A 27,413-nucleotide genomic window follows, 5' to 3' on the forward strand; every position below is an offset into this window, starting at 1 on the left:
TATTCAGCACTCATGTTCAATTTCTGTCACAGAGTTCACTTGGTAGTGTGAAAGTTGAAGTGATTTTCATTTCAGTCCTTGCTCTTTTAGATGATTAAATATAAAACTAGCATAACCCTCAGAATTCATAAAGCTCACTGGAAAGCTAAAGATCAATCTTTCTGAACAGCATCATGTTTAATATTTTTTTTATTATTTTCTTCAGGTATGGTGTCTGACTTCCAGTTCATCTTAAAATGTGCTACAGAGCACCCTGAAATGTCTTATATACTGGTTATAGAGGTGCTTTGTGACTTTATCACTTTTGTATTAAATGTTGGGAAAGAATTACAATTTTAATAGTTCTAACATCCCATAACCTAACATACCTCAAGGACAGAAGATCAGCACTCAACTTTTTTCTAATAGTCTGCCTTGTTAAAAGGGTTCCACTCTAAAAAATAAAAAGGTGCTTACTCAAAACCAGTAAGCACATTCTTCATATTGGTGTAACTACATTTAGGTATTAACAAGAATATGACCCACAGGACATTCTCATTTGTACCTTGTGGTATTTTGTGGGGAAGAGAGATGAATCTGACTCTCTGTTCTTAGAAGGCTAATTTATTATTTTATTTTATGATATGATATTATATGATATTATATTATATGATATTAATGAATGCTATACTAAACAATAGTAAAGAACAGAGAAAGGATATTTACATAAGGCTTAACAAGATATTAATGAAAACTCGTGACTCTCCAGAGTCCCGACACAGCCTGACCATGATTGGTCACTAAGTAAAAACAATTCACATGTTGGATAAACAATTTCCAACCACATCCCAAAGCAGCAAAACACAGGAGAAGCAAATGAGATAATATTGTTTTCCTTTTTCTCTGAGGCTTCTCAGCTTCCCAGGAGAGGAATCCTGGGCAGAGAGGATTTTTCAGAAAATATGACAGACACAGTAACTTAATTTCTTGTAACCACATCTAGTATGCTACAGATAAAAGCAAATTTGTCATTTTTGCATATGAGCAACTGTAATTATGTCAGTATGGGTTTTGTTCCAACAATTAATAAAAATATTTCTGTACTGTGTTATGTGTAGATTCATGGGGTGTTCATAAATACATATTTTTTAAATTCAAAAAGTAAATACTAGCTAACATAAATCATTCTCTGTGCACTTTACCTAAGTAAAGCTCAAAGGGGTTCTTGGGCCTCAGACTTGAGAGGGACCTTGTGGGTCTGCTCAGTCCATGAGCAGCTGCAGCCACCCTGTTTGCTGACAAGCAGCCACACCAAGATGGGTCACCAGTCGTGCTCTCCCCCTTCCTCCCCGCAGGTGCGACCCCGGTTTCTCGGGGCCGGCGTGCGAGACGGCGTCGCAGACCTTCCCCATGTTCATCTCCGAGAGCTTCTCCAGCTCCCGCCTCTCCTCCTACCACAGCTTCTACTCCATCCGCGGGGCCGAGGTCAGCTTCGGCTGCGGTGTCCTGGCCAGCGGCAAGGCCCTGGTCTTCAACAAGGACGGCAGGCGCCAGCTCATCACCTCCTTCCTGGACAGCTCCCAGTCCAGGTGAGAGGGAAGGAGGAGTCCTGTGGAGCAAGGAAATGGGGGAACTCCTCCCCCTACAGCTACAGCCTTGTGTGTTATAAACCAGTTGTTTTAAAAAACTCCTAGCTCCATGTTTTAATGGTGATTTCATAGCCTCGCCTTTTTTTCTTCCTGCTTTGTAAACAACAGAGCCCAAAACAGACTGGAGGGAAGTTATTGTACAGCTCGGATGGAAAATATGAAATGTTAATATCAAACCTGAGTGTCAAAGCCAAGTGCTAATTAATTATTTATAAGGTTGTGTTTATTTGACAGCTTGTGGCAGCTGATTAGATCCATTCACTATCTCTCCCTCCCCTTCAGTGCCTAATAAATAATTAAATGCAGTAATGATTGGCATTTTTTTAACTATATGTGCCATGATGCGTTACTCGACAATAAAAACAAATCACAAGTACAAAAACCCATAACTGATACTTATCAAAATTTGCCTAGATTGAGAAGATCTGAAAACAACCTGGTTAGGGGAAAAACAAAACCAAACCAAACCAAAAAAAAAAAAAAAAAAAAAAGGATACCCAGCAAACATTTGTGTGGTTCTGGTGCAGGTTCCTGCAGTTCACATTGCGCCTGGGCAGCAAGTCAGTGCTGAGCACCTGCAAAGCGCCCGACCAGCCCGGGGAAGGAGTGCTGCTGCACTACTCCTACGACAACGGCATCACCTGGAAACTGCTGGAGCACTACTCTTATCTCAACTACCATGAGCCAAGGTACGCGCACACATATCACAAAGAGTTATTTGCTCGCAGTTATTCTGGCTGTGGTGATCACTGCAATGTGGAGACTGAGTACGTGCTGCAAGAGAGAATGAAGAGTTTTTATCATACATCTTAAGTTACCACCTTCCTTGAAAATTTTGCAGCTGTTCTAGGCACTTCTCATTTTGTCATTCCATAAAAATGAACACATCAGTTTAATGTCTTTCAAGTCTCAGGTGATACAACAGAACAAGCTGAGGCAGTGCAGGATGAGGGATAGGAGTGTACTTGTGGGAAATAGGGGCATGACTCTTCCCAAGGAAGCAGCCACTTGTAAAGAAAAATTAACATAAATTATTTGTAGCTTTGAAGCCATAGATACCCTCACTACACCATCCTCTGGGATTAGGAGTTTGCAGGCAACCCAGGACAGCTGAGACAGAATCTGATTGTGAGGATCTCTGCAGGATTGTGAGGATCTCTGAGGTCAGCAGGAAAACTCACCTGCTCACACTCTCAAGGCAATTGCATGGCTGTGCCTCTGCCTTGGGCTGGGCTTGGTGCCCTGGGAGAACCTGCTGCTGACTGTGCCTGGGACTTGCACAAATAAAAAAGAAGTTGAACAAAGAGCTCATTTCATCTAACAAGGCCTATGTTTGGTGTCAGATTAGAGAGGAATGCATCTCTTGTATTTAGAGAACGTGTTCCTTACTGATACCTTTGTGACACCATCCACCAAATGTAGTACAGCAATACAAAATCAGGAGTCTCCATGAAGCACCAAAATCCTGGAACAGTCTGGTCTTGATCTGTGCAAACCCTCTCAACCTGGCAGCAGCCACCTTCACAAGATGCTGCAGCAGAGCCAATAAAAGACAGTTAAAGGAGATGCTCTGCAAAGGGGCCCAGAAGAGGCAGAACTGGCAGTGGCATCACTGGACTCATTCCAGCAGGTCCATTTCCTGCCCATGGATAGCTTTGACCTGGGTATTCCCTGTGTCTTCTTTTCTACCAAGTTCAAGGAAAACATCTTATTCAGCCCCAGGGGTGGGTGGGACTGTAAATAGCCTGCAAGTCACTTTAGCTACACATAACTTTCATTATTTATATTTATTGAACTCAGATGAGTGCTTTTTTAAAAACAAAACAAAAACAATTAGGTTTCCACATCTTGTTAATAACACAGTACAAAATTTCAATAAGTGTGATTAAGAATGTTCTAATTGAAAAAAATCCCTTCTAACATTAAAATTATTTCCTGGGAGCTATAACTAATATTTAAAAATGTGAGAGGAGGACTGTATTTGGTAGAAATCCATTGTAGACTTTAATTTCTGAAGTTCTAAATGTTTCCAAAGGAAAGATGCTACAGACTGGAAGACTTAAAAATCTTCTTCAAAGTTTAGTTTGCCTACCTTTGTTATGGTCACATATATTTTTTATATAAAAAATGTATGTGCTTCTAATTCTTAGATTCAAAACTACATCTGTAGGAATTATATTTCCCTAAAGGTTTTTAATATATAGAACCATGAAATTTTTATAACAAAAAGGAAAATACATATTCTGGTGACTGATTTTAATCAAGTTTAAAATATAAATGTAATAAATTACACAGATGCCAGAGACTTATTTTTCTTTTTGAGGTTAGGTATGAAACACAATTTCTGTTGTTCTGACAAGGTACAGAGCAAAGTACATTATACACGAGTTAGAGAGATTTTGCCATGGGAGGTGGATGGATGGATGGATGGATGGATGGATGGATGGATGGATGGATGGATGGATGGATGGATGGATGATAGATAGATAGATAGATAGATAGATAGATAGATAGATAGATAGATAGATAGATAAATTCAGTCCACTCTGGGTAGATAGAAAAATGACATACCTACAAACCTGAAGCTAATGCTGGCAATAATTATGAACAAAGCTTCACCTTTTTCTATTATGTTGTCGGAAAATATCAGCATTTTCAGTAACATAGATGGACTGCTGCAAAGTTTGGCAATCAGTCTGTATCCACGAATTTAATTAATCTTCAGTCATACAAAAAATAATTACACATTTAATGTTCTGCTGAAAAGGTGCATTTAATCTGCTAACATTTGACAGCTGCATTTTTCTTCTGGGCAGAACAGCAGTGGCTTTTCAATATTAGGTATGCGCATAGCTTGAAAGAATGAGATCAGAGCAAAGGTCTCCCAGCTGGTTTTTAACAAATTTAATGGTGGCTGGTAATGTAAGTAGGAGCACTTTTCTTCTCTGCAGCAGAAAAGTCATTAGCAGGAATCCCCCTCCCTCTCCATCTATCTCCAACAAATCAAAGCCAGACAGGAGAAGTTGTTACAACTGGAGGTGTAGTCAGGTTCTGCATACTAACGTATGTGCCAAACGTGGTGGTTTACACCTACATTTTCAAATTGTGTTAGCTTAATCCCCTGGGATGGGGAATTTATTTTAACATGTGTTAAATATTTCAGCATCTGATATGTGTATCAGTGGTGCATGTCATGATTTAGAATTTTCTGTATATTACTGTCTGTGAGAATTAGTGTCCACGTGGGCAAGCTTATGAAAGTTGAGAGTGAAAGGGAAGATAGAGGCATCAGAGGCAGCCACCAGCAGAGAAATGTGCCCTGGATTATGGCAGAGCATTAGCTCACACAAGTGCCAGGTGCTTCACAGAGCCCACTGGATACAGTGCTCCTCCTTACCAGGGTACCAGCTTTCCTCAGGTACACATCCCTGAATCATGGCAGAAAAAAATATGGTTCCTTTTAGCATCAGTAGCAATTTCTTGTCATTTGTGCCTTTAAAAAATTAACCCAAAAGGTGATAAAGTTGCTTTCTATGAGGGAATCCTTGGTAGAAAAGAAGCCAGGGTCTGAAGTCATTCAAACATGTTTATTTGAGTGTAAAGGAAATATATCAACCATAATAAAGTGTGTACTGTTCTGGTCCCATGCCACAGGGACATGACCATGTCACCTTGGGCTGTCCCGCTGCACTTCTCTCTCCAGCCTATGGATGGCAGAAAGCAGCTCCTAGAAAAGCCAGGCAGGACTTTTTGAGTCCTTCCCACCTGTTTAGCCAAGCTATTTGATATTTTCCGGTTAATGGATTAAAGTATTCTTCTTTAAAATAAATGTGACACTAAACAACAGTATTATAAATCTACTCCCTACAAGGATGTTGTAGCAAGTCATTTTTAAGAATGTGGTTTTTGCACTAAGATTGCCACAGGCACAAGACTCTTTCATATGCAGAGAACAAAACATTATAACACGCAGCTCAGAAAGCCTTGAGTATGAAAATAATTTGGTGCTGAAGTATAAAAAGATGCTTTCTATTTACCTGATATTTCATTTTATCCATATTTCCTTAAACAGAGAAAGAAAAATAACAGCTACATGATGAGCTGGCTGAAAACCCTTTAGCCAGCAAGTAATTATACCCCAATGGAGACAAATGTCCCTGTTGCCAGTCTGTCTCACAGCTGATGTGGCTGCGTGGGGTACCATGGTCTTAAGTGATTTGTGGGGCTTTCAGGAAGGTGTCATTGCTGTGGCAATTAATGTATACTCCATCCTGCAGTGTATGAAAATTGCTCCTGGAAATCAGATAATACTCTTAATTTTCTTTGCAGTTTTTCAATTCTAGGTGTGTTGACACAGCTGCCATGACAAATCAGGTGACCTTGCATACCAGAAGCACCTGGGACTCACCTCCAGTTGCATCTCTATGCAGCTACAAAAAAGGAGTGTCTGCCAAAAAGGACTACACATAGTCACACTGTCTGACATGATGAACCTTTCCACTTGATTGTGGCAATTTACAGGGGGGGTTCTTCTAGGACAAGAGCACCATTAGAATTATTTCAATGCTATGTGGGGAATGCAGATGTTTACAAGATGCAGATCTTCAGGATAAACCCACTGAGTCTGACAATTCTGGAACTGGAATTCTTAAATACTTGTCAGCTCATCATTCCTATGATGATTTACAAAGCTAATTTACACCTTTAAATTTACAGAGAGGTCCACAATGGAAGCAAAAATTACAAATTTGGTAGAAACTCTTTCTGGTGGCTTTTGCACATGCCTGATTTTCAGTAAATGAACTGATTACCAAGAAAACTTAGAATTCCCCTGTCCCTGTCACTGGTAGCAGCTATACCAGCAGATGCTATGGTGTTTGTGGGTTAAATTTACTTCATGATTTTTAGGGTCAGTAAGGAAAAGTTACCGAAAATACATCCCCATGGAATTATTACAAACAGGATCAACTGGCAATAATGACTTTGTTTTGTTTTCCAGAATAATTTCAGTGGAGCTGCCTGAAGATGCAAGGCAGGTTGGCATTCAGTTCAGGTGGTGGCAGCCATATCACTCTTCTCAAGGCGAAGATGTGTGGGCCATCGATGAAATCATCATGACCTCTGTGCTTTTCAACAGCATCAGCCTGGACTTCACCAACCTGGTTGAAGTCACACAGTCTCTGGGCTTCTACCTGGGAAATGTTCAGCCCTATTGTGGCCATGACTGGACTCTCTGGTGAGAAACGTATTCTTCTTTCCTGTTCTGCTTTTGTTTTCCTTGTCTATTCATCCTGCTAAGGATCAAGTGACTGCTGCAAATGCATTTTTCTGGCAGCTATTCAGAGTAATAATGTGTCTTATCCTCAAATTGTGGGCAAAAATACAGTCACTAATCTCATTGCAATTAGCAGTAAGTTTTTCACCTCATTGCACAGATTTATGTTTGATGGGAACATTGAATGTAGCATTCTTTTTCCATGAAATATTTAAAGAATACACTAATAGAAAAAAATCAGAAATGTTTCATAATCTTCACTTCAAATCCAGGCAGGTTAATATGGATATGCAGGTAATGAAATTATAAGTTAAGTTCAGACTCTGAATATTTTGTAAGTGATGTTCAGATCTGTGTACATAGCCATTATATTGTAATCCAGAAAGCAAAAGGCAGCAGAATATAGTCATTATGCATTTGTAGTTGCTTTTTCTGGTATTACATGCACTTAGTCATCTGCACTGTGATCAGCATCATGACATGTTGCAATTAGGTCTCAAATATGCTGTGTATTTAGAAACAAAAGCAAGAAAATATCACACCCCTCAAAGGAAATAAAGGCAAGAAAGGCAAAAGAAGGGAAAAACAAAACAAAAAAATCATTAGAATTGCATAAAAATATGCTTTTTTAGCTAAAACATTAGCATGCTTCACAAAAAAAAATCTGGAGCATTTGAATGTAACATTTGGAATTAATACAAGGAAAGCTCAGTTTAATCTGTGTGTTTTGATTAAAACCAAATAACAGTTTCATGCTAGTCTCATCAACCTATAAACCCAGTATAGTTTTAATTGGCATGGATATATTTCTTTGGAGAAAGTACAATCACAGTAATTATAGAAAACCTGAAGAAAATAAAATAATTTTAGCATCCCCATGGACACTCAGAGAAACACTGTTGGAATTTTATTAACAAGTATCTCTGAGCAATCTGATTTGACTTTCTGATCATCTGTCAGACTAAAAGGAGTTGGCTTAGCAGTAGGAACAACACCAAATGTGTCCTAGCACTGATAATGAGGCAGTAGAAGCACCATTAACCACTTTAATAAGGACAAGGAAGGTACTCACTGCTCATTAAAATGAAACAACATGTTAGGGCTCAAACTGTTTGCATCTTCCTTATCAAAGAGTTGGAATGAAAGCCTTTTAATGACATTGTTTTCCCTCTGTACTTTTAAGACCAGTTTAGCATGGGGAGGAGGGCAGATAAGATAGCAGAGGTTCCTTTCTTTTCCTCCCATGACTCTAAATCAGAACCAAAATAATAAACACTAAGCTAAATTCTCCATCCCATATGGAGATGGACTAGGGTTTGTAGTGCTCAGTCATAGTAGAAACATTGAAGTTTCCATGCATCAAATACAGAATCAAAACCTTCCTCACTATTTATGTCTAAGTATTTTTCATTATCACTGGAAAACATGAACTCTATCCTTCACTGACCTTGCTCCTCTCAAGGGAAATTTTTAAACTTACACAAAGTCTGTACAAATGGTTGCTAGTTAAATTAATTATTGTTGGGTTTTCCCAGCTGTGAGTCCATTTGGTTCTCATTTTCTAACTCATGAGTTTCTAACTCACAAGCAGATCTTGCAGTAGCACTGACACCATCCTCTTGAGAACAGTCTGACAACAGCTTTTTCATTAGTGCAACTATGGGAAATACACTATCAATCATTTTACTGGGTGGCATCCCCAGGCCCATTTTCACAGAATTGCTTTTAATCATCTATTAGGCCTCCATTTCTGCCTTAGAACCTGTAAACATGAAACATTTATCCTTAAAATTGGAAAAAACTGAGAAGGGAGATTTTTAAAATTTTTACTGAGAGGCAGGTTGTTCTTTTCCATATCTGGCTTCATTAAAAAAAAAATTGGTTCTTGATAAACATGTTTTGATCAAAGGTGATTCTTGAGTATTTTCATGGTTTGTGTCTGAACAGTCATTTTATTTGATAGTCATCATCATCATTTGGTTTCAGAACAGATCCTTTATTACATCAAGTGTATTCGTTGTACTGAAAGGACTCTGGAACACTTTAAAGTGAAGTGTTTGATGATGTACATTAATTCATTGCTTCTCCAAAGTGCTCATAGGCAAAATTTTGAACCAAATGTCTCTGGAGTATTGTAGGCTATATGCAGTGACTTGTTGCAATTCATTTAAATATTGATAAGGATATATATATACATATATATAGCGCTTTAGAGATATTTATTTAAATATATATGTATATATGTATTCATCTGGACACAAATAAAATAGCTTTATATAAATAAACAGTCTTCAGTCAGATTACAGCATTATGATTTAACTCAGTGTAGCAAACAATAGAGTGTCCCACCTCCCCTGGAGAAGCCTAGAAGAAGACTGTAAACCTGTCTTATCATGAGCTATGTTTATGGAGCAGTATCATACAGTGGTCCTACATCAGCTTGGTAGTTTACCAGTGTCTTAAATGTTCTGCTGTGTACAGTAATTGTTACTCTGTAACATGCAGAAAGTTTCTTTCAGGTAATTGACTTAATTATATTAATGATGTTAATACATTTAGGAATTATTTAGCAAAGCAGGTATGATGTGATGCAGAAAGGCCAAGCATCCCTGCTTTTGATGGGAGCAAAGCTGTGTCTGGTGTGAACGTTGGGCCGCCGTGTCAATATTTTCACTCAACACAGATTTACAAAACAAGCTGCATCCATGTGGCTTTTCAGTATTCCTAAAAGTACCAGCCTTGAAAAGATGGTAACTCTGGGGATCTCAGAGCAGTTTGGAGCAATGCAGGTTGGCTGACATTGACTGTGATACCATTCCCAGAAGTACCAATTAGCTGGCAGTGCTTGGAGGGAGAGTGATTGTTCTGAGGGCACCTATGGGTATTGTTCCTGTGCCTCTGCAGGTCTAATTATACACGTGCCAGAAACCCACTCACAGCAACAAATTTATACAAAAATGAGGCCTCTGCATTCTCATTTCTGAAGATTTTTTAGTTAATTATTGTGACGCCAGGGACATTACTTCATCTTTTACAAATTCTGGAAAGGTATTCCAGCTGTGTGGCTCCCAGAACAAAGAAAACATTTGGTATTCCAGCAAAAGAGCATACCCCTAACCACATACATGAGAGATCTGGAGAGCAAAGAAGGGACAAGGTGGAGCCCACAACTTTAATGCTACTTGTGTTCACCTGGAGGCAAAACATGGATGATAAAGGACTTTGTGTACCTGTAATGTGATTTCCTTCTGTCAAAAGAGCTTCTTATAGAGCACCACATATTGTCTGCATCTCTACACTATCTTCCTTTTCCACATTTCTTTAATATGCATTTTAAAGAGCTGGTTTGACTTTTTAACTTACTTAATATACTTACTTAATATATTGTGTACAATATCCAGTGGCTAAGCTATTAAATTAAAATTAATACTAAATTAAAAATATTTTAATCATTACCTGAATGCCACCAGAAAGAAAATATTAGACTTTAAGACTTCTTTTTTTCTCATTTTATTTAGTAGCATTGAATAAAGGGAATTTTTGTGAAGACAAGAGCAAAATGTTACATTTAATTCTTTGCCCTTTTATTTCACTGGAAATCCTTTACTTGTCTTCTATTACTTTGGGAAGACAGCTTCTGGGAAGATGTTTCATCAAATTGTTGAGTTTCAACTCCTTTATTCTGTTCAGATAAGCTTTAGGTAACTGTGGTGTCCTGCTATGCCCAGGTTTTTGTGTGCAGTGCCAAATCCTCTTCCAAAGCAGCGCTACACATGACTTTCTGCTGATTACACTGTGCATGTTTGACTGATACCTGCAGAGCCTGGTTGTATTGGCACAGATTTCCCAACAGGTCTTCAGCCTGTGTCAGATCAAATCAGCTTTAGCTTTTAAATTTGAGGATTTTTGTCATTTTATTAAATAAAAGATAAAATATAGAAGAAAAATAAATTCAGGCATTAACCAGACAAGTTCTTCTGAGATGCATTCAGATCTAACCACAAAGCCACAAACCATAGGGAGCTGCACTGCTGATGAGTGCACATTACATCCTCTTCTTAACTTAAAATAATCCTTCCTATTGAGAAGAAAATCACTGACAACACCAGCTGAAAGGGCAAACAGTTCAGATACAAAGGGCAAACAGTTCAGTTTTCCAAGATAAATTACTGTCTTCCAGTCCAGTTGTCCATGACAGTGCCCTTGTGCCCTGGCAGTGAAGGGAGTGTCTGCCCACAGTCACTCTGGGCTGCTGAGTGACAAGACAAAGTGAAAAATTCATATAAAGTCATGACCTCGATCATCTTTAGGAAATCAAGTCACAGAAGTAAGGCCAGAGAGTAGAAAGCAGACAGGATCTTAACTTATGCCAAGTAACAGAAATTTAATAATCACAAAACTAATGCCACCTTTCATTAATTTCTTCTAAAGCTTTAAGGGAGGATGCTGACATTTATGGCATAAGTGCTCTCTCTGGAAAGGACTCTGTAGAAAACAGTGTAGGTCAGTGAATTAATTCAAAAGAGTCCTAAGTGACACTGACTTGTATTCCTTGTCCTCACACTCACTTTGCCATGACCTTGAATTTTACAGGAGTAGAAGCTAATATGTTCTGTATTGTATTTAAAGATTATGACTTCTTATGTAAGATAATAAACTGTAGCTTATTCAATCATAAGAGCAACCTTGAACTAGATTATTCTCTTCATCACCCCTGTACTGAATGTAGCTTTTTCTTTTCCATGATGATTTGCAGTGATTTTCTTTAAAAAGAGCCAATCCCTTTTCTAAATTGTTCACATTTAAGAATAGTCTTAGAAAATATTGAAGCTGAAAGGACTACAGTATTTCTGAAGACACTAAATAAGCATCTCAAACTAAGCAGAGGGAGGCATTTTTCATTTATCTGAACTTCCATTAAATACTCTGTTTTGATGCCTAGTGAGCAAGATTCAATGTTTAAGTTGTTATTACTTCCTTCTTATGCTTCTGTTGTATTTTGAATTGGTTGTTTCCTTTTTCTTTTGAATAGTGCATAGAAGAAAAACCTGCATTTGAAGTGAAATATCTTGGAATTTCAGACTATGAATTGTATTAGTATATATATGATAACTGGGTACCTTGCAAAATATTTGTGTAACATTACTATTGTTCTCCAATGCACTGGAAAATATAACTCCTATATCAGTACACTCTATGGAAAAGAAGCTGAGAATACAAGAATAATTCTGAAAAACAGTCAAGTGAATGAATTGCACAAGTCAGTGAATGAATTGCGTATAGGAAAATCAATGAAGTTAACAGTGTATGTAATAAGAGTATTCTAAACTAGATTCAGAGTATCTTAACTGTCCAATATTAGAATGAAATTACAGTTCTGATTGTGGCATGACCTTAGGCAACGGACACCCAGGGGAATGGACTTTGTTGTTTTTTCCTTATGTTGCCCTTTGCTAGATCCTAACTTGATCCTTAATACAAAAAGCATAGAGTAAGAACTAACAGAATAATTCAGTATTTCACATTCTGGGATACATCAAGACCTTCCTGGTAATTTGCAGAAGTACCAGCAGAAAGATTCTTCTGTGCGTGGTCTCATCCCACATGCCAGTCTACAGAATAAAGAAGCAGAACTGTATTTAACCCAGAGCCATAATGTTCTTTTTTGAAAGATTTTGGGGATCCATCCTGATTCTTTCCTTGCATCTCTCAGTTTTACAGGAGATTCAAAGCTGGCCTCTAGCATGCGCTACGTGGAGACCCAGTCCATGCAGATTGGAGCTTCCTATATGATACAGTTCAACCTGGTGATGGGCTGTGGTCAGGCCTTTACCCCTCACATGGACAACCAGGTGAAACTGGAGTACTCCACCAACCATGGCCTCACATGGCATCTTGTTCAGGAGGTGAGGCTGGCAGCGAGGATGTTTGTCTTCCATAAACTTTGCTTTATACAAAGATATCTGAAAGATACTTTTGGCATTGAACAAAGAAAGAGGTTTTCCTTTTTCACCTTTCAATAAGGAAATTCTCTGTTGTAATCAGTCAAAATTACTAATAGAGGTATTGAGACTGTTCCTCATAATATTTGGAAGAAAGGTGTCTGAAAGCCTGAAACAAAATAGTGACAGAAATGGACAAAGGCTGAGAAAAAAATTGGGCCACAGTTAGAGCTACAGGGTAATGGCTGAGATCTTTCCTGTGCTATTGCTTTGTTTTTCTAAGCAAAATGCATCTACTGTTTCCTGGAATTTAAATGGATAGACATTCTTTCTGCCCTTGTGCACAGCCATTTGGTAAATGGAAGCGCATTCCTTCAGGGGATTGTAATGCAGAGCCTTTCATCTCCCAGCCCGGTTCAGGCACAGTCCAGGCTGGAGTGACCGACCCTGTTTCCCCACTGCTGCAAGTGCAAACAGCAGCCTTGGCTGCTCTTCCCCGGGTGGCTCAGTGCTGCCTCAGCACAAATGTGAGCAGCACGTAGGTCATGCTCTTGTTTTCCCTCTCAGATCAAAAGCTGGACTTTCCCTGGACTCAGGGTGAACTAACCAAGGTCCTTTGGCTGCCTCTGAGCAGGTTCAGAGGGTGTCAGGGAACTTGTCCTACTGCCTTTCCACTGCCTGCTCTGCAGGCTCCCCAAAGAATTTGTATGTCAAGTTCCAGACTTCTATGAGCAATACAAGCTTTGCCCGGTTACCCTTGCCATGTTGTGTTTTGCCACATTTACTTTGGTGGGCATAATAAAGAAATGGCAATAAATGAATTTTTAAACTTTGAAAATCCAAATAATGATTTCTTATCTTAAACAGAATCCAGACAAAAGCTATAAATCATATATTTCAAACCCTGTTCATGTCGTTTATACCTAGCAAGCATCATCATCTTGGTGTCCAAGAATAGTTCCAAGCAGTGAGTGTTTGGGGTTTGTGCTTGGCATCCATGGAAGATAAGTTAGCTTCAGATTTTAGTGCTCCTTTCCTTGCTCAGTGGAGCTGAGTTCAGAGAGAACATGCAGCCAAATCATTTTTCTCACACCACCCATGTTGCTGTGATAAAAGAGTATTTGTAGTATATTTCAAGGACATAACCTGGCAAATAAACAAAACACTAATTAATTAAAATGTTTGAAAATTTTGTTTGCTTTGCGATCACTGATCTTTATTAGATCCCATTTTCTATAATCTTTTAGGGGAGATGAATCAAGAAAAAATGTTTGAAAATTGCTGGAAAGGAAACTAAGCCTTTAAAAAATCTACTAAAAAAACGAAACAAAATAAGGTCTCAGATCTTCATTTAATACTCTAAGATATTTGAGCAAAATATTTCTCTGTAAAATAATATATTCTGCCCTTCTTCATATTTAAGACATAACTATTGCTGTATAATTTAACTATATAAATATTCTTAATTGCCATAACTTCTGTAGAGGGTAACTGCTTTATTATTAGTTTTACAACAGTCAGAGTAGGCTACTTGCTTGAGCAGGTGTCTGTTCTCCTGCCTGATACCCTTCATGGGGGTGAGCACAGCAGTGTCCAGTGAAATACTCTTGGGCACGTGGGGATGGTCAGGAGATGCTGTTCTGTGGCAGAAGGGGAAGGAGGGACTCTGAGCTGGTAGCTAGAAGAGGATCATGTAGGTTGGTAACTTCCAAGCACTTTATTAATACCTCATAGGCCAATTTTTTGGGTACTGTTCCGGCAAAAAGGAAATACATTAATGGAATATTGCAAAAAATGAAAACATTGGAAGGGCAGAGCTGGGATAATGGACTTCATTTATATTTAATATTAAAAAGATGCAATCATTTAAATGATCATATTTTCTGAATTTTAAAAAAATAGACTTTTGGAAACAGACCTCAACAGGAATCTGAGTTAAATGCAGAAATAGTCCTAGTGGCAGGAGGGAAGAATTTACAGCACTTGCTGTAGGTGTCAAAGCTGCAGAGCTTGGGAAGGGCCCAAGGACACTGCTTCAGTAGGCTGTGGTTGGGCCCTCTGGTGTGGCTCTGTCTGCTCCTACTGCTGCTCCCCACTGCAGATGGAGGGCATGGGGCCAGTCAGCATGCCCAGGGAAAGCTTCACAAGTAGGTCTCTAAAATTATTTATGATAGTCTGGAGGTCACTTTCACAGTGACCTTGTATCCTTGCTTCATAGTCCACGGTGGATGCCGGAGTGAAGATAGTAAAACCAGAGAGATAGACATTCCTCATGGAGGAAAGCAAAACATTGCCAGTCATGAATGCTGAACTCTTTAAATAGATTCATATGGCTTTCTTCCATCCTCAATTGTACTACAAGTTTTCTGACAAATTTCTCCACTTCATGCCACGATTTCTCTCTTCTGGGTCTTTCACTCCAACATCTGGACCCAGAAAAGCTCCTGGTTCTGTGACTGTTTGACCCTTGTTTCTGTTCCCAATTATTCCTCAACATTAAATCTAGTTTTGAAATGTTTTATTTTAAGGAATGCCTTCCCAGTATGCCAAGCTGTCAGGAGTTTACATCAGCAAGTATTTACCACTCCAGCGAATTCACTCAGTGGAGGAGAATCACTGTTCTTTTACCACAGAAGACTTGGTAAGAATTTAGTTCCTATCTTTAAACATTTTTTTGTGGGGGGGAAGGGCGGGGGTGTTGTGCAGACAATTTGTCACATCAATTGCTGTGACAAATCTCAAGTCATCTGCAGGTCATACTCAAGCCAATAGGTAGAGTGCCAGGGCTGACCCAGCCTCAGGTATTTCCCACAAAATGCATTCCTTACATAATTAGAGAATAAAAGTTGGTGAAGTCAACAGAAACTATTGTTCAGGATTGTTTTTAATACATACTCTGACTCTCCTAATAAAGTCCAGACTTTTCAAAAATAGTGGCACTTGTCTACAAATGCCCTATTGGAGGAAGGCTTTATTTGGGTTGTTAATTTTTATTTTGCACATTCCTTATTGTTTACATCTTCAGACCAAAGCCCTGTATAAACAATAACTAATGATTCATTTCTGGGAATTTTTTAACTCTTGTTTCTTTTTATAGCATGTCTTAAAAAATAACATTCTCTCATGCAAAAAAAAAGAGAAACAAAAATTTTCAGAAAGCCTATTCATCTTGTTGTAATCAAACTTGATTTGCCTCCCCTAAAATTTTTTAATCACTAAATTGTCTCTTTCATTGTTTATTTTTAAATCTTTATTACACCATACAAATAAAAATGTTGTCATAAATCCCAATAATCTTCAGGGCATCCTTCATTTGAGAATTTAATCATTGCAATTAGAGTTACATTTTGATTATGTTTGACCTGAATCCATCATAGCAATTGCAATGAGAGCTTGCTCAGATTAAGTCATCATTGTATTTCCCCATCCGTCATCATTATTTTTTTTGCACTCTGCATGGCCTCAGCTCAGCCTGTTTCCATCAATCACACCACAATGATACCTTCTTTCAACACACTGGCCCTTTTTGCTGTACAGCCAATATTCAGGATTTCCTATTTCTAGGCAAAACATCAAAGGCAAATATTGAATCCTTAGAACATATCATATCAGATAATACCAAATGGTGCAAGTAAGTCTACAAATAACTGCTTTATAGTTAGATCATAATGTACTAAATCTTACATGTAATTTTGTGCCACCATACACAAAATCTGTGGTTCACGTAGGCATTTAGGAGTTTAAAAAGCATCTACAGTTTTTTGGGTTATAGTCCAAAGTAGGCTGTTATTCCTAATTTATAAAATATATAATGTATATTCAAGTTATTATACACTGTGTATTTGATGATGATACCAATGCTGTAGCCCTCTTTTTCTTTAGGATCTACTAATTTTTCTCAGCATATGAGGTGACAGAAGCATATAACTCTATTTTAATTTAGGAGACTGTGGGGAGAAATTATGATGAAGTAATAGCAGGTTCCTGTTCTATGCTGTGCACAAATGATAAATATTTCACACTCTGTCTTGTATCTGAAGGGATTCCCGTCTGTTAGCAGAGTTTTGTTTGTAATTAAGGTACAAATTACCACTGAAAATTTCTTTGCTCTTCATAGAAGCCATTTTCTGAGTTGTGCTGTGCTATGGTGTTATCAGGGTGAAGAGGAAGGGTGGCTGCTTGTTCCCCATCAAATGCAATCCAGCACACCACACGTGTCTCTTTCTAACATTCCCTTCCAATGGCAAAGAGTAGGTTAAGGGCTCAACAATTCCTTTGGGTTGAGCTTGGGAGGGGATTTTTTACAGGTTTTTAGAGCAGGCTTGTGAGCAGAGAGCAAGTTTCTGCCTTTCCAAAACCTGGGCATTATTGGTGACAATTTGATGTGCAGCTCTCCACTGCCAGCCCAGCCACACAGAGAGCATTGTTCCCGGTGGCTGGTAGTGCAGGGCTCCTCTTTGGGGCGCCCTCCCTCCTCCTCCTATCCCCTCCCCACCTGCACCCACCCCACAGAGGCAAAACCTTGGCGATGGAAGAACAGTGCAGAGGCAGAGCCAGGTGTTCTGCCTTCCCAAAGCTGGGGTGAGTGAGGGGGAGACATCTCTGGAGCTTCCATTTCACCCACACAAGGCAAAGGCTGCCACACACCCAGCCTGCCCTGTGCTTACTGCACAGGGAAACCAACCACCTAAAAGAGGTCTCAGGAATGTCTCATTAGCCTTGTTCTGGCCCTTGCTGGCCTCAGCATGCCCTCACACCCCTGCACAGCCCTGCTGCGATTGCTGGAGCTTTTATCCCTGGATGCACAGCTCCCAGCTGAGCGTTTGCACCTTGGGCGTGTGGGAAGTGTCAGGCTGTGGCACTGTGCTCATGCAGCTGGAAAATTGTTCAGAACAGCACCTATTTCTCTTGTAAAACTTTCTGGGTGTGCTGGTATTTCTGCAGATCTGTAGATGTTCTGCATCCAGCAAGCATGAGTTTACAAGGTCCCCATGTTATGTGAGATTTTGGTTTAGGAAACCTGCTGCAAGAATGAGACTTGAATTGAAGAAATTAAATGTAAGCACCTGCTTGCTGAAATTGTATTGTACTTGAACTGAACATTTCTAACACTGATGAAAATTAATTTCAGTTTTATGCAAGGCATTTACATATGAACAGGCTTTAATGAGATACAAGCATCTGTCAGTTGCTGACTTCATAAACAAATCAACACCTAATGACTGAATGAGACCTTCAGGATAATTGGCTAAATGTAATTATGGTAACTCAGAAGGTAGCAAATATAATTTTACCAGCCACAAATTTGCATTAAATCATTAAGGCTTTTAATATCAGGAGAGAAGGCAGTGATTTTATTTTAACTCACATATCAGAAAAATTTTATAACAGAACATCATTTCACTGGCAGTACTTCTGGGACATGATTTCCTTGTGCTTATGTAAAATATCACACAACAAAAATGACATTTATTTGACATCAACCTGAGTTAGATATAATGTCATTAGAGAGCCAAATTGCTTTCTAGGAGCATTAAAAAAAAATGGAGAAACTATGAGGAACTAGGGAAGTTCATTTTGCTTGTAAGAAATGCTTTCATAGCTCCTCAGTGCTGCACCTCCCGTTTCAATAGATGCCCAAACAGTGACGGTCCAGAAAAGCAATGTTTTATCACTGAGGATGCAGCTGACGCTCATCTCCTTATTCTCTTTTCTTAATTAACATAGCTTTTTTAAATGGTTGATTACCATTTTTAACAGCATAATCCTCTTAAGCTGTTGTTACCTTGAGATGCAGAGCAGCCTTGGAAAGCTTTCAAAAGCAGCGAGCAGGACGGGTTTTTCAGCAGCATTGCTTTTGCAATTGTCACTTCAGCCTAACATGCAATATCCCTCGCCCAGGGAGGACTCTGAATCCATAGAGCTGTCCCTGCCCACAGCCCTGTGACAGTGGCTTTGCTTCCCGCAGGACCCCTGGCAGAGGCTGGGGGGGAAGGGGAGGGCAGCCCCTTGCCCCTTGCCCTTGGGGCAGCGGGATTCCCATGGTGGCAAAGTTGTCCCCAGGGGAGAGCTGTCTGTCTGCAGATAAAAATAACTCCTCCCCGCCGGCATGTGGCTCCCTGGGGACTGTCCCCAGCCCCCAGCTGCTGCACATGCCTCCATTTGGGCGACATGTTCATCTCCAGGCGGTAATGAGCCTCCTCCCTTCTTCCCCTCCCTTCAAATGAGAAATAATCACTTCATTGGGCTGGGGCAACTTCTAAGTAACAAGTGGAGCTGAGTGCATCCTCAGCTTGATGTGCAGCCAACATCTGGAACCCGAGGGGGCAGATGGAGCTCTGCACCTGGCAGGGTGGCAGCAGGAATGGGACAGTGAGACTCTCCAGGGAAACACTTTGGTCAGGTGAAACAGATACGATCCTGAGCAAAGGGCAGGAGCAGCTCTGTGCACACCCAGCCCTAGGAACAGCCCCATGGCAGAGCTGCACAGGGATCTTCTCAGCTGGGGCTCCAGGTGCTGTGCTCCCCTCGGCACAGAGTGTCCTCTGTCACTGCCCAGGGCTGGGCTCTCCCCACTGGTGGTGTAGGTCAGGAGTGAGCCTTGTGCCCAGAGCCAGCCCTGATACACTGCACAGCCCTGATGCACTGCACAGCCCTGATGTACCTGAACCAGTCCTGATGTACCTGAACCAGCCCTGATGCACCTGCACAGCCCTGATGCACCTGCACAGCCCTGATGTACCTGCACAGCCCTGATGCAGTGCACAGCCCTGATGTACCTGCACAGCCCTGATGTACCTGCACAGCCCTGATGTACCTGCATAACCCTGATGCACTGCACAGCCCTGATGTACCTGTACAGCCCTGATGCACTGCACAGCCCTGATGTACCTGAACCAGCCCTGATGCACCAGAACCAGCCCTGATGCACCTGCACAGCCCTGATGTACCTGAACCAGCTCTGATGTACCTGAACCAGCCCTGATGCACCTGCACAGCCCTGATGTACCTGAACCAGCTCTGATGTACCTGAACCAGCCCTGATGCACTGCACAGCCCTGATACACTGCACAGCCCTGATGTACCTGCATAGCCCTGAGGCACTGCACAGCCCTGATGTACCTGTACAGCCCTGATGCACCAGAACCAGCCCTGATACACTGCACAGCCCTGATACACTGCACAGCCCTGATGCACCTGCACAGCCCTGATGCACCTGCACAGCCCTGATGTACCTGAACCCGTCCTGATGTACCTGAACCAGCCCTGATGTACCTGCACAGCCCTGATGTACCTGAACCAGTCCTGATGTACCTGAACCAGCCCTGATGTACCTGCACAGCCCTGATGTACCTGCACATTTGCCCTTCCAGGCCATGTGCACCTGGCAGCAGCCAGTGAGCAGCCAAGGCAACGCCATCAATGCCACACCAAGCTCTTTTTAGGGGGCACCACCACTTGCTGGGCACCATGAGACTTCCATGGCATGGCATGGCATTGCCTCTGCATCACTGTAAATCTCCCCTGGTTTGCTGTAATACCCCAGGGCTGCAGGGTCTCACACCCCAACTCCACCCATACACCCTCCCTGATGAAAAACAGGGATGCCCAAACACAGTGCTCTCCCTCCTGCTACCTGGGAAAGTAACATGGCACAGTTTTACTGTGCTGGGAGTTCACAGGGGATGTGTTTGCCTGCTCTAACACCATTCTTTGGTTTCAGTATTGTCCTTTTCCTCAGCACACGTTAGAGTTAACACTAGTCATTACAGCTGCTTCCAGAGCCTACAGCCTCTGTCAGGGCTCTCTGTGGTGCCATTGATGGGAACATGAATCTCAGCACCAAAGTGATGTGCTGACTTCAGAGCACTCCAAAAATAAACAGTAAATTATTGCAGTCAATATTGACTGCCCATTGTGCCTTCACAAGCTTAGGAAGTCCTTTGTGGGCTGATTACTGGGATTGCACACTTTTAATGGATAATTCATAGCTCTTGTAATGTAACCCATCAATACATTACATCCTGAGGGAGTCTTTAATCAGCAGATTTGCCCCTGCAGATTAACTCTGAGTGCTGTAAAAATGCTTACAGTATTTGCAATATCAAACAGACACTTAAAACAGGCAACAAGGGTCATTTCAATTAAAAATCAAGCCCTTGGGCAGCTTCACTTGTTTTTTAAAGAAATTTGTAACTGGTACTTTAAAAATTCATCCATACACGTACCAATCTTCTCATATGTGCCAGAGTGGCTAATTGCTCTGCCACTCTGTCCTCTTCAGCTGCACGGGCCTGCTCTATTCATTTCTTCACTTCCATACGTGTGAGCAGGTGGCTCAGCCACCTTTACAGTGTTGCATCTGGCCATTTGTCACGGCGAGGGAAAACTTGGGCTCTCAATATCAGAGATCAGCAAGCTTCGTTTATTGACTAGAGCATCAGACTTTTATACAGTAAGATAATAAGCTAATGCATATTCTGTAACCTAAGCAATCTATTGGTTATTCTGTAATTGTCAGCTCCACCTTATGTTTACATTCTTTAAGGATGACATTCTCTTTTTCTCATGCTTTGATTAACCACCGTATCTATGCTCAAGGATACAGTGGCCTTGCTACATCCATAGCTTCAGATTAGTTGAGTTCGGTATTTTCCAAGCTCTTCAGCCACCTGGAGCGTCTACGTGACTTTTGTCAAGTAACTATTCCTCTACATTACAGTATTCATTTTAATAAGTCTTATTCTACATAAATTATTGGGGGTGGGGAAAGGGCTTTGTATCTCTGAGTAACAGCATTATATCCTGTGCCATCATAAAGTAACCATATGGCTCAGAAACAAGCTAGAAAAGAGGCTTCTAATAGGAGCCGCCCGCTTCTCATCCTCAGCACCCCCAACCAGCCCTTGGCTAGACCCAGGCTTATCCCATTTTAAAACTGGATTTTTAGTTCTCTTCAGTCAGCCTTGCTTTCCCTGTCCTACCCCTCCACAACAATGCAGTCCAGCCTCAGTGCCCACATTGCCACCACCATCCCTTTTTACCCAGACCTGGTGTGCAGCCAGCACAGCCCTTTTGCTCCATCATGATGAAAAATTTCCCATCTTTGTTCCACTTCATATGCAACCTATTTTTCTTAATCTCATTCTGACACAAGCATGGAGTGGAGAATCTCTGTATCCCCTATTTGGTAGTGGCCACCAGCCAGTGTCTGTATCCTGTTGGATGTGCACAGTTTGGCAGGGCAGCTTGAAAAGGCTTGATGATGACAGAGATTGCTTTTCTCATGATCCACTTTCTTCTCCAGCCTTGGTTTTTGAGGGTGGTGGGTGTCAGGCTGGGTTTGGCTAGCAGGAGTCACTCCCATGGAAAATGTCAATGTTGAATTGGACAGTCTCCTAAAGGGCCAACACTAAGTGTTTTTTAATGGATAATATTAGCTAACTTCACTCTTGTAAAGGAAAAAAAGCTGCTGAAGATAAAACTATTTACAAAGGAGAAGCTGAAGCAAGGTTTTGTGCTTGAAGAATATTACAAATATCCAGAGCTTAGTTAGGCTAGAAACTTAATTTGATGATTTCCCCACCACAAACCGTGGGTGTTACAGATTTTGGGTTGTTGGGCAAGAGCAAGCTATTTGCAGTGCAGGAAAAAATAGATGCAATGAAACAGGATCTTTGTCAAAAACTTGTGCTCTCAATGTCACCAGTGATATGTGAGCAAAATCTAGTTTAGAACCATCCTGATAAAAAAATAACTATATCCAAGAAAAAAAGTCAAATGGAAATAGTTGGTACTCACACTCAAGGACTTTAATAATTGTTTAAATAATAAATATCAGGAGAAACCTCTTTAGACAGTTTATGACCTGTTAACTGTGACCAAAAATATAAAAAACAAAGTCATGCCCTAGATATACCTTTCCAATTTTGCAACCATAGCACAATAAAAATCCAGTAATATTCATAGCTAGGCTTACCTTAAAATAATTCTCAAAATCCCTGCAATGTGCTTTTCCTCAGAAATGTCATCATTCACTGAAAAGTTCATTAGATAGCCCTGTGCAGTGAGTGGCGTCATCTAGAAAGTTAATTTGCAAGAATCTGTCTTTGACTGTGCCAGCCTTGCAGCCTAGGCTGTGATTGGGATACTATGGGATACTAACTTTTTTTTTTTTTTTTGTTACATTTTACCTCTTTTCCTGCCATTCTGTAAAGAATCCAAAACTGATGCACTGTTATTGATTTTAAGGTCCAGTGCCACACGTTTCCGCTGGAGCCAGTGCTACTACACAGCCCAGGATGAGTGGGCCCTGGACAACATCTACATTGGCCAGCAGTGCCCCAACATGTGCAGCGGGCATGGCTGGTGTGACCACGGGGTTTGCAGGTATGAGGCGTTTGTCAGACCCTCCTAACAATGCTCTCCTGATACTTCAGGCACCCTACTATTTTCCATATTTTGCTTTTCTTGGCCGTTGTTCTTATTTTTGTATTAAAAATTAAAGAACAAAAGCACTATGCGTGGTTGACCATTCAAGCAGCATCGGCAGCCAGTTGCTCCCCACAGCCTGTCCAAGAACCTGTAGCCTTGGCAGATCCAAGCACTGGAAGAGCTTTCAGTGGCACAGGGCTGCCCTGCTGCAGGTGTCCTGGTGGCCACTCCAGCCCTTTGCACAAGAGCCCCAGCTCAGGGCCAGAGCTGCTTTGCTGAGTCAGAAGGATGCCAGGGACCAGCTCAGCTCTGCTTGGTAGCCACTGTCAGAATGGGTGCTACACCAAGGACACAGACTGCTACTCCCTGCCAGCTTCAGATTTTCTGGAGACCACAGGGCTTTGGGGTTTTTTAATAAAAAAATGTTCCAATTTTCCATTTTCCAGTTATTCTGATTTGTTTCCACAATACAAAAGCACAATTCCAGAATGATTTTTGTTTTCAATTATGGTTGTCCACATTGAATTTTCTAAGGTCAGTGTACTTACCTTAACTAATTGCCAGTATCAAATAAAGTCCTTAAAACTTGTTATGTTTACACTTCCCTCCAGGTGTGATTCAGGGTTTCGAGGTACTGAATGTCAGCCTGAAAATCCCCTTTCTTCAACCATCATGTCTGATTTTGAGAACCCAGACACCCTGAAGACAGAGTGGCAGGAAATTATTGGGGGAGAGGTCGTCAAGCCCGAGGAAGGCTGTGGGGTCATCTCATCTGGCTCCTCACTCTACTTCAACAAGGTGCTACAGAGGGCTGGGGCGCTGACAAAGGCACACACTGCATGTTCCTGTGGAGCATAATGTGGCTGTGAGGCAAAGAAAAGGGAGAAGGCAGAAAGCTGCATGTGATATTAGAAGTGTGTTAAACAGCCCAGCTGTGCTCTGCAGGTAGAGAACAAAGCAATCAAAAGACATAGGGAAAGTCACATGCACTATGTAGTCAAGAAATAGCAGCTGTAATGAAAGGTAGTAAATTGCCAGGGTGCTGGAAGTGTGTATATTCACAATGTCTTACTTGTACATTTTCTTTTTTAAGATTCAGTTCGCAGCATCCAGCAGCTCCCATTTGTTTCTTCTGTACTGTCCTGGGTAAGAGATGGGGAAAGTTTGGCTTTCAGGGGCTCAAGCAGCTTAATTTGAGGTCACAGGAACAAAACTATTGAAAAAAACCTTTTTTCAGGCTTTTAGAAAATGGTTAACCTGAAGGAGAATATTCTTTTGTATAACTTGGATACTTTGCAGACAAAAAAATAATAGAACAGGAAAGACATATAGGGAATTATGCTAATTAGTAGCAATTATAGCTAAATAAAAAGAGATCTTTATGACCAAACGTAAGATTATGCATTGTAATCACTGATTTATTTTTGTATTGTTGCTCCTCAGGTCTATTACTAAGGTTTGTTTTGTTCTTAATTGAAAGGAAGAGTGTAAACACAGCTATGTGCTTCTCCTTTAAAGGTTTGATCAAACTGCCACTGCTGTCATGAGAGCCAGATTAGTCCCAGAAGAATAACCCAATATGCAACGCTGTGCAATTGTGTGTTGTTTACCTCATTACAAAAATCTAACCCATGAAATAATTTTCAGCACTCCTACATAGTCTCACATCCAGCTCCCCTGGAAATAGAGCTCTGCACTGAAAATTTCGTAATAGGCCAATCAGTATAACTAGCTAATTGTGATAATTGGATTTTCATACATAATTGTCTTCCCTGTTAGATGTTTTTCCTTCTGGCTTGGTTCCTTATGCCAAGTTTCTCAAAAGTAGTTTGCTAAATTAGAATTAACCTGCTATGATCTTTCTTCTGATTCCTGCTAAGGAGGAGTGAAAAACTCATTTAGAAATTCTTGGCTTCTTTCTATTGATCTCTAAGGGTTATGTTATCACTCATTTCTTGAGTAGTAACAGTCTGTGTGCTGTCAACAGAAGGTGGTTTATTTAATTTCTGTTTAGATCTTTCTCAAACTGTCTAGGGGCCATACTGGTGGATAAAAACAAATTATTTTTATAGTTGCCAAACAGTTCTGTATTGTTTTAGGGAGCTCATATTCACATTTCTTTTCATTTGCTCAAACAGCCACTTTTTATTTGAATGTCTAATGTTTGCTGCCATAATCAATTACTGCTGCCAGAATTAATGTTGGCTTTGTTCTGACAACCCTCTAGCTTTTGTTTTACAACTCATTTTAATCAGTTGTAGGTGTGTTCACAATTCAGAACTCTTTCAATTAGCAAATCCCTGGGGCTTTATGTCACTCATGCCCTCTCTCAATTTATCTGGTTCTCTGATTGCCACTTTGGCAGGCACACCTGCTGTGGGGTGTAGATATGGAAAGCCCACCTGGAACAGTTTTAGGGCCAGAGCTTGGCCCACTGCAGGTCAGTATGCTGGGTGCCCCAGCCAGCCAGAACACACCAGTTCATGGGACAGCAAGGGTGTTTGCATCCTTAGTACCCATTTCTGGCTCCATTTGGTGGTGACAGTTTCAAATTCCAGTGTCTCCTATGAGGCTGTGAAAGCAAACCACACAGAGATTATGTGTCACCTTGGCCAGCACTACCCACCTGGGGCTGCACCCAGAAGCTCAGGGCTGCATCCAAGGCTGAGTTCTTCTCACTCTCATGGCACCATCCAGGAGGGAATTCCTGTCTCAGCTGGGAATGAGCAACCAAATAAACCAAACCAAGAACAATTCCAGACTAAATCAGTATGGTTGTATCTGTATGAGCTTTTTGAGAGTCAAAGGATTCTTCACAGGTCTTGCTGTCTTGTCATCAGTGGTACAAGCCAACAAAACTTCAGACCCCCATGAATTCAGGAATTCCAGCAGTCAGTCTCACAGTGCAAGGTGCCCTATTTGGTAGGGCCCACAAATGAGCTTAGCATCCAGGCTGTTGTACCAGCCAAGCAAAGACAGAGAAAGAAAGCAGTAAACATTTATCTCTGCTGGGTTTACCCTCATCTGTGTAGAACAAAGAAGGAGGTGGTGAATGGAACAGGATTTAAATTCATCTGTTGCCTTATTAAAAAAAACACAGATAATATTTTATATCTTAACTCCTAAATCCTGATACCTGTGTCCAGCTAAATGATGTCACTTGCTTATCTCAAGTTTATTTGGAAATTTGTCATAGGGATCCCAAATGTACAAGTGAGAGAGAAAAATAGAAGCATTATGACACAGGTGTCATAACTTAACCTTGGTTTTCCTTTTTTAAACCTTTTTATGCTTGGAGATGGACAGAAACACACTTTTTAAAGGGAATTATAAAGAGTAGGCAGGATGACAGTCCTGGTCCATTTTGGGGGGTGGTGCCAGGTTGCAGCTGCTTTAACAAATGCAGAAATATGATCCCTGCATCCTCTCTCCATCTGTACACAAATGGCTTTGCCCTACCTATAAAAGCTGTGGCAGCATGATCCTGTGCTGGGGCAGGGCTGTGCCAGATGCAGGGCATGCAGGTCACCTCTCTGGGGACACTGCTCTCATCCTGTGTCCTGCCTTCTCACAGGCAGCTTCATATTCCATACCAGCATCTTGTAGGTTTGGTGATGTGGAAGTCCACAAGTTCAGCCTCAAGCCCCAGGGCACAAAGGGAAGAGGATTATGGGATAATTTCAGTTACAATAAAAGGCTCTTAAAGCTTTTTTTCCTATGAACATGCTCTGTCTTCTGAACACACACAGAGTGACCACATTGACCTCCTAAATTCAAAAGCATACTTGGAAAAGCTGTTCACTCAGTTTTACAAGGCTCCTTGTTTCTCTCAGCTGTGCCTAGGTAAACTTGAAACTAAATCCATGGGTTTTAGTTGAGGCACTCCTGATTTACAATGCTTATTAGGAAAAGAATATAGTTTTGTGTAGGAACAAATTTTATTCAGCTGAAGCATGAAGAGAAAATGCCACTCCCTGGTTCTTGTGTAGGATATGAGCAAGGTATTATAGGAGCCAATTTCAGGTGATTGGGTAACCTTGTACAGTGCAAGATTTGACCAGGGAAATAAGACTAGAGAAATGGCCTTTTTTACTGCTCCATGCATTATCCATAGAAAGTTGAATATTTAAAAAT

The 27,413-nt window shown here is 40.8% G+C and overlaps 1 protein-coding gene across 1 annotated transcript in view; it reads left to right on the forward strand.

Annotated features, from left to right (window-relative positions):
- RELN (reelin) overlaps nt 1-27,413 on the forward strand; it is a 283,282-nt gene that overhangs the window by 180,391 nt on the left and 75,478 nt on the right. Inside the window, 7 exon segments of the mRNA XM_030960223.1 lie at nt 1,335-1,568; nt 2,156-2,317; nt 6,628-6,864; nt 12,617-12,809; nt 15,374-15,486; nt 23,097-23,234; nt 23,891-24,077. Coding sequence (XP_030816083.1) covers nt 1,335-1,568; nt 2,156-2,317; nt 6,628-6,864; nt 12,617-12,809; nt 15,374-15,486; nt 23,097-23,234; nt 23,891-24,077 — 1,264 coding nt within the window.

This window comes from Camarhynchus parvulus, chromosome 1A (genome assembly GCF_901933205.1).
Source record: "Camarhynchus parvulus chromosome 1A, STF_HiC, whole genome shotgun sequence".
In the NCBI taxonomy this organism is placed as follows: Eukaryota; Metazoa; Chordata; class Aves; order Passeriformes; family Thraupidae; genus Camarhynchus; species Camarhynchus parvulus.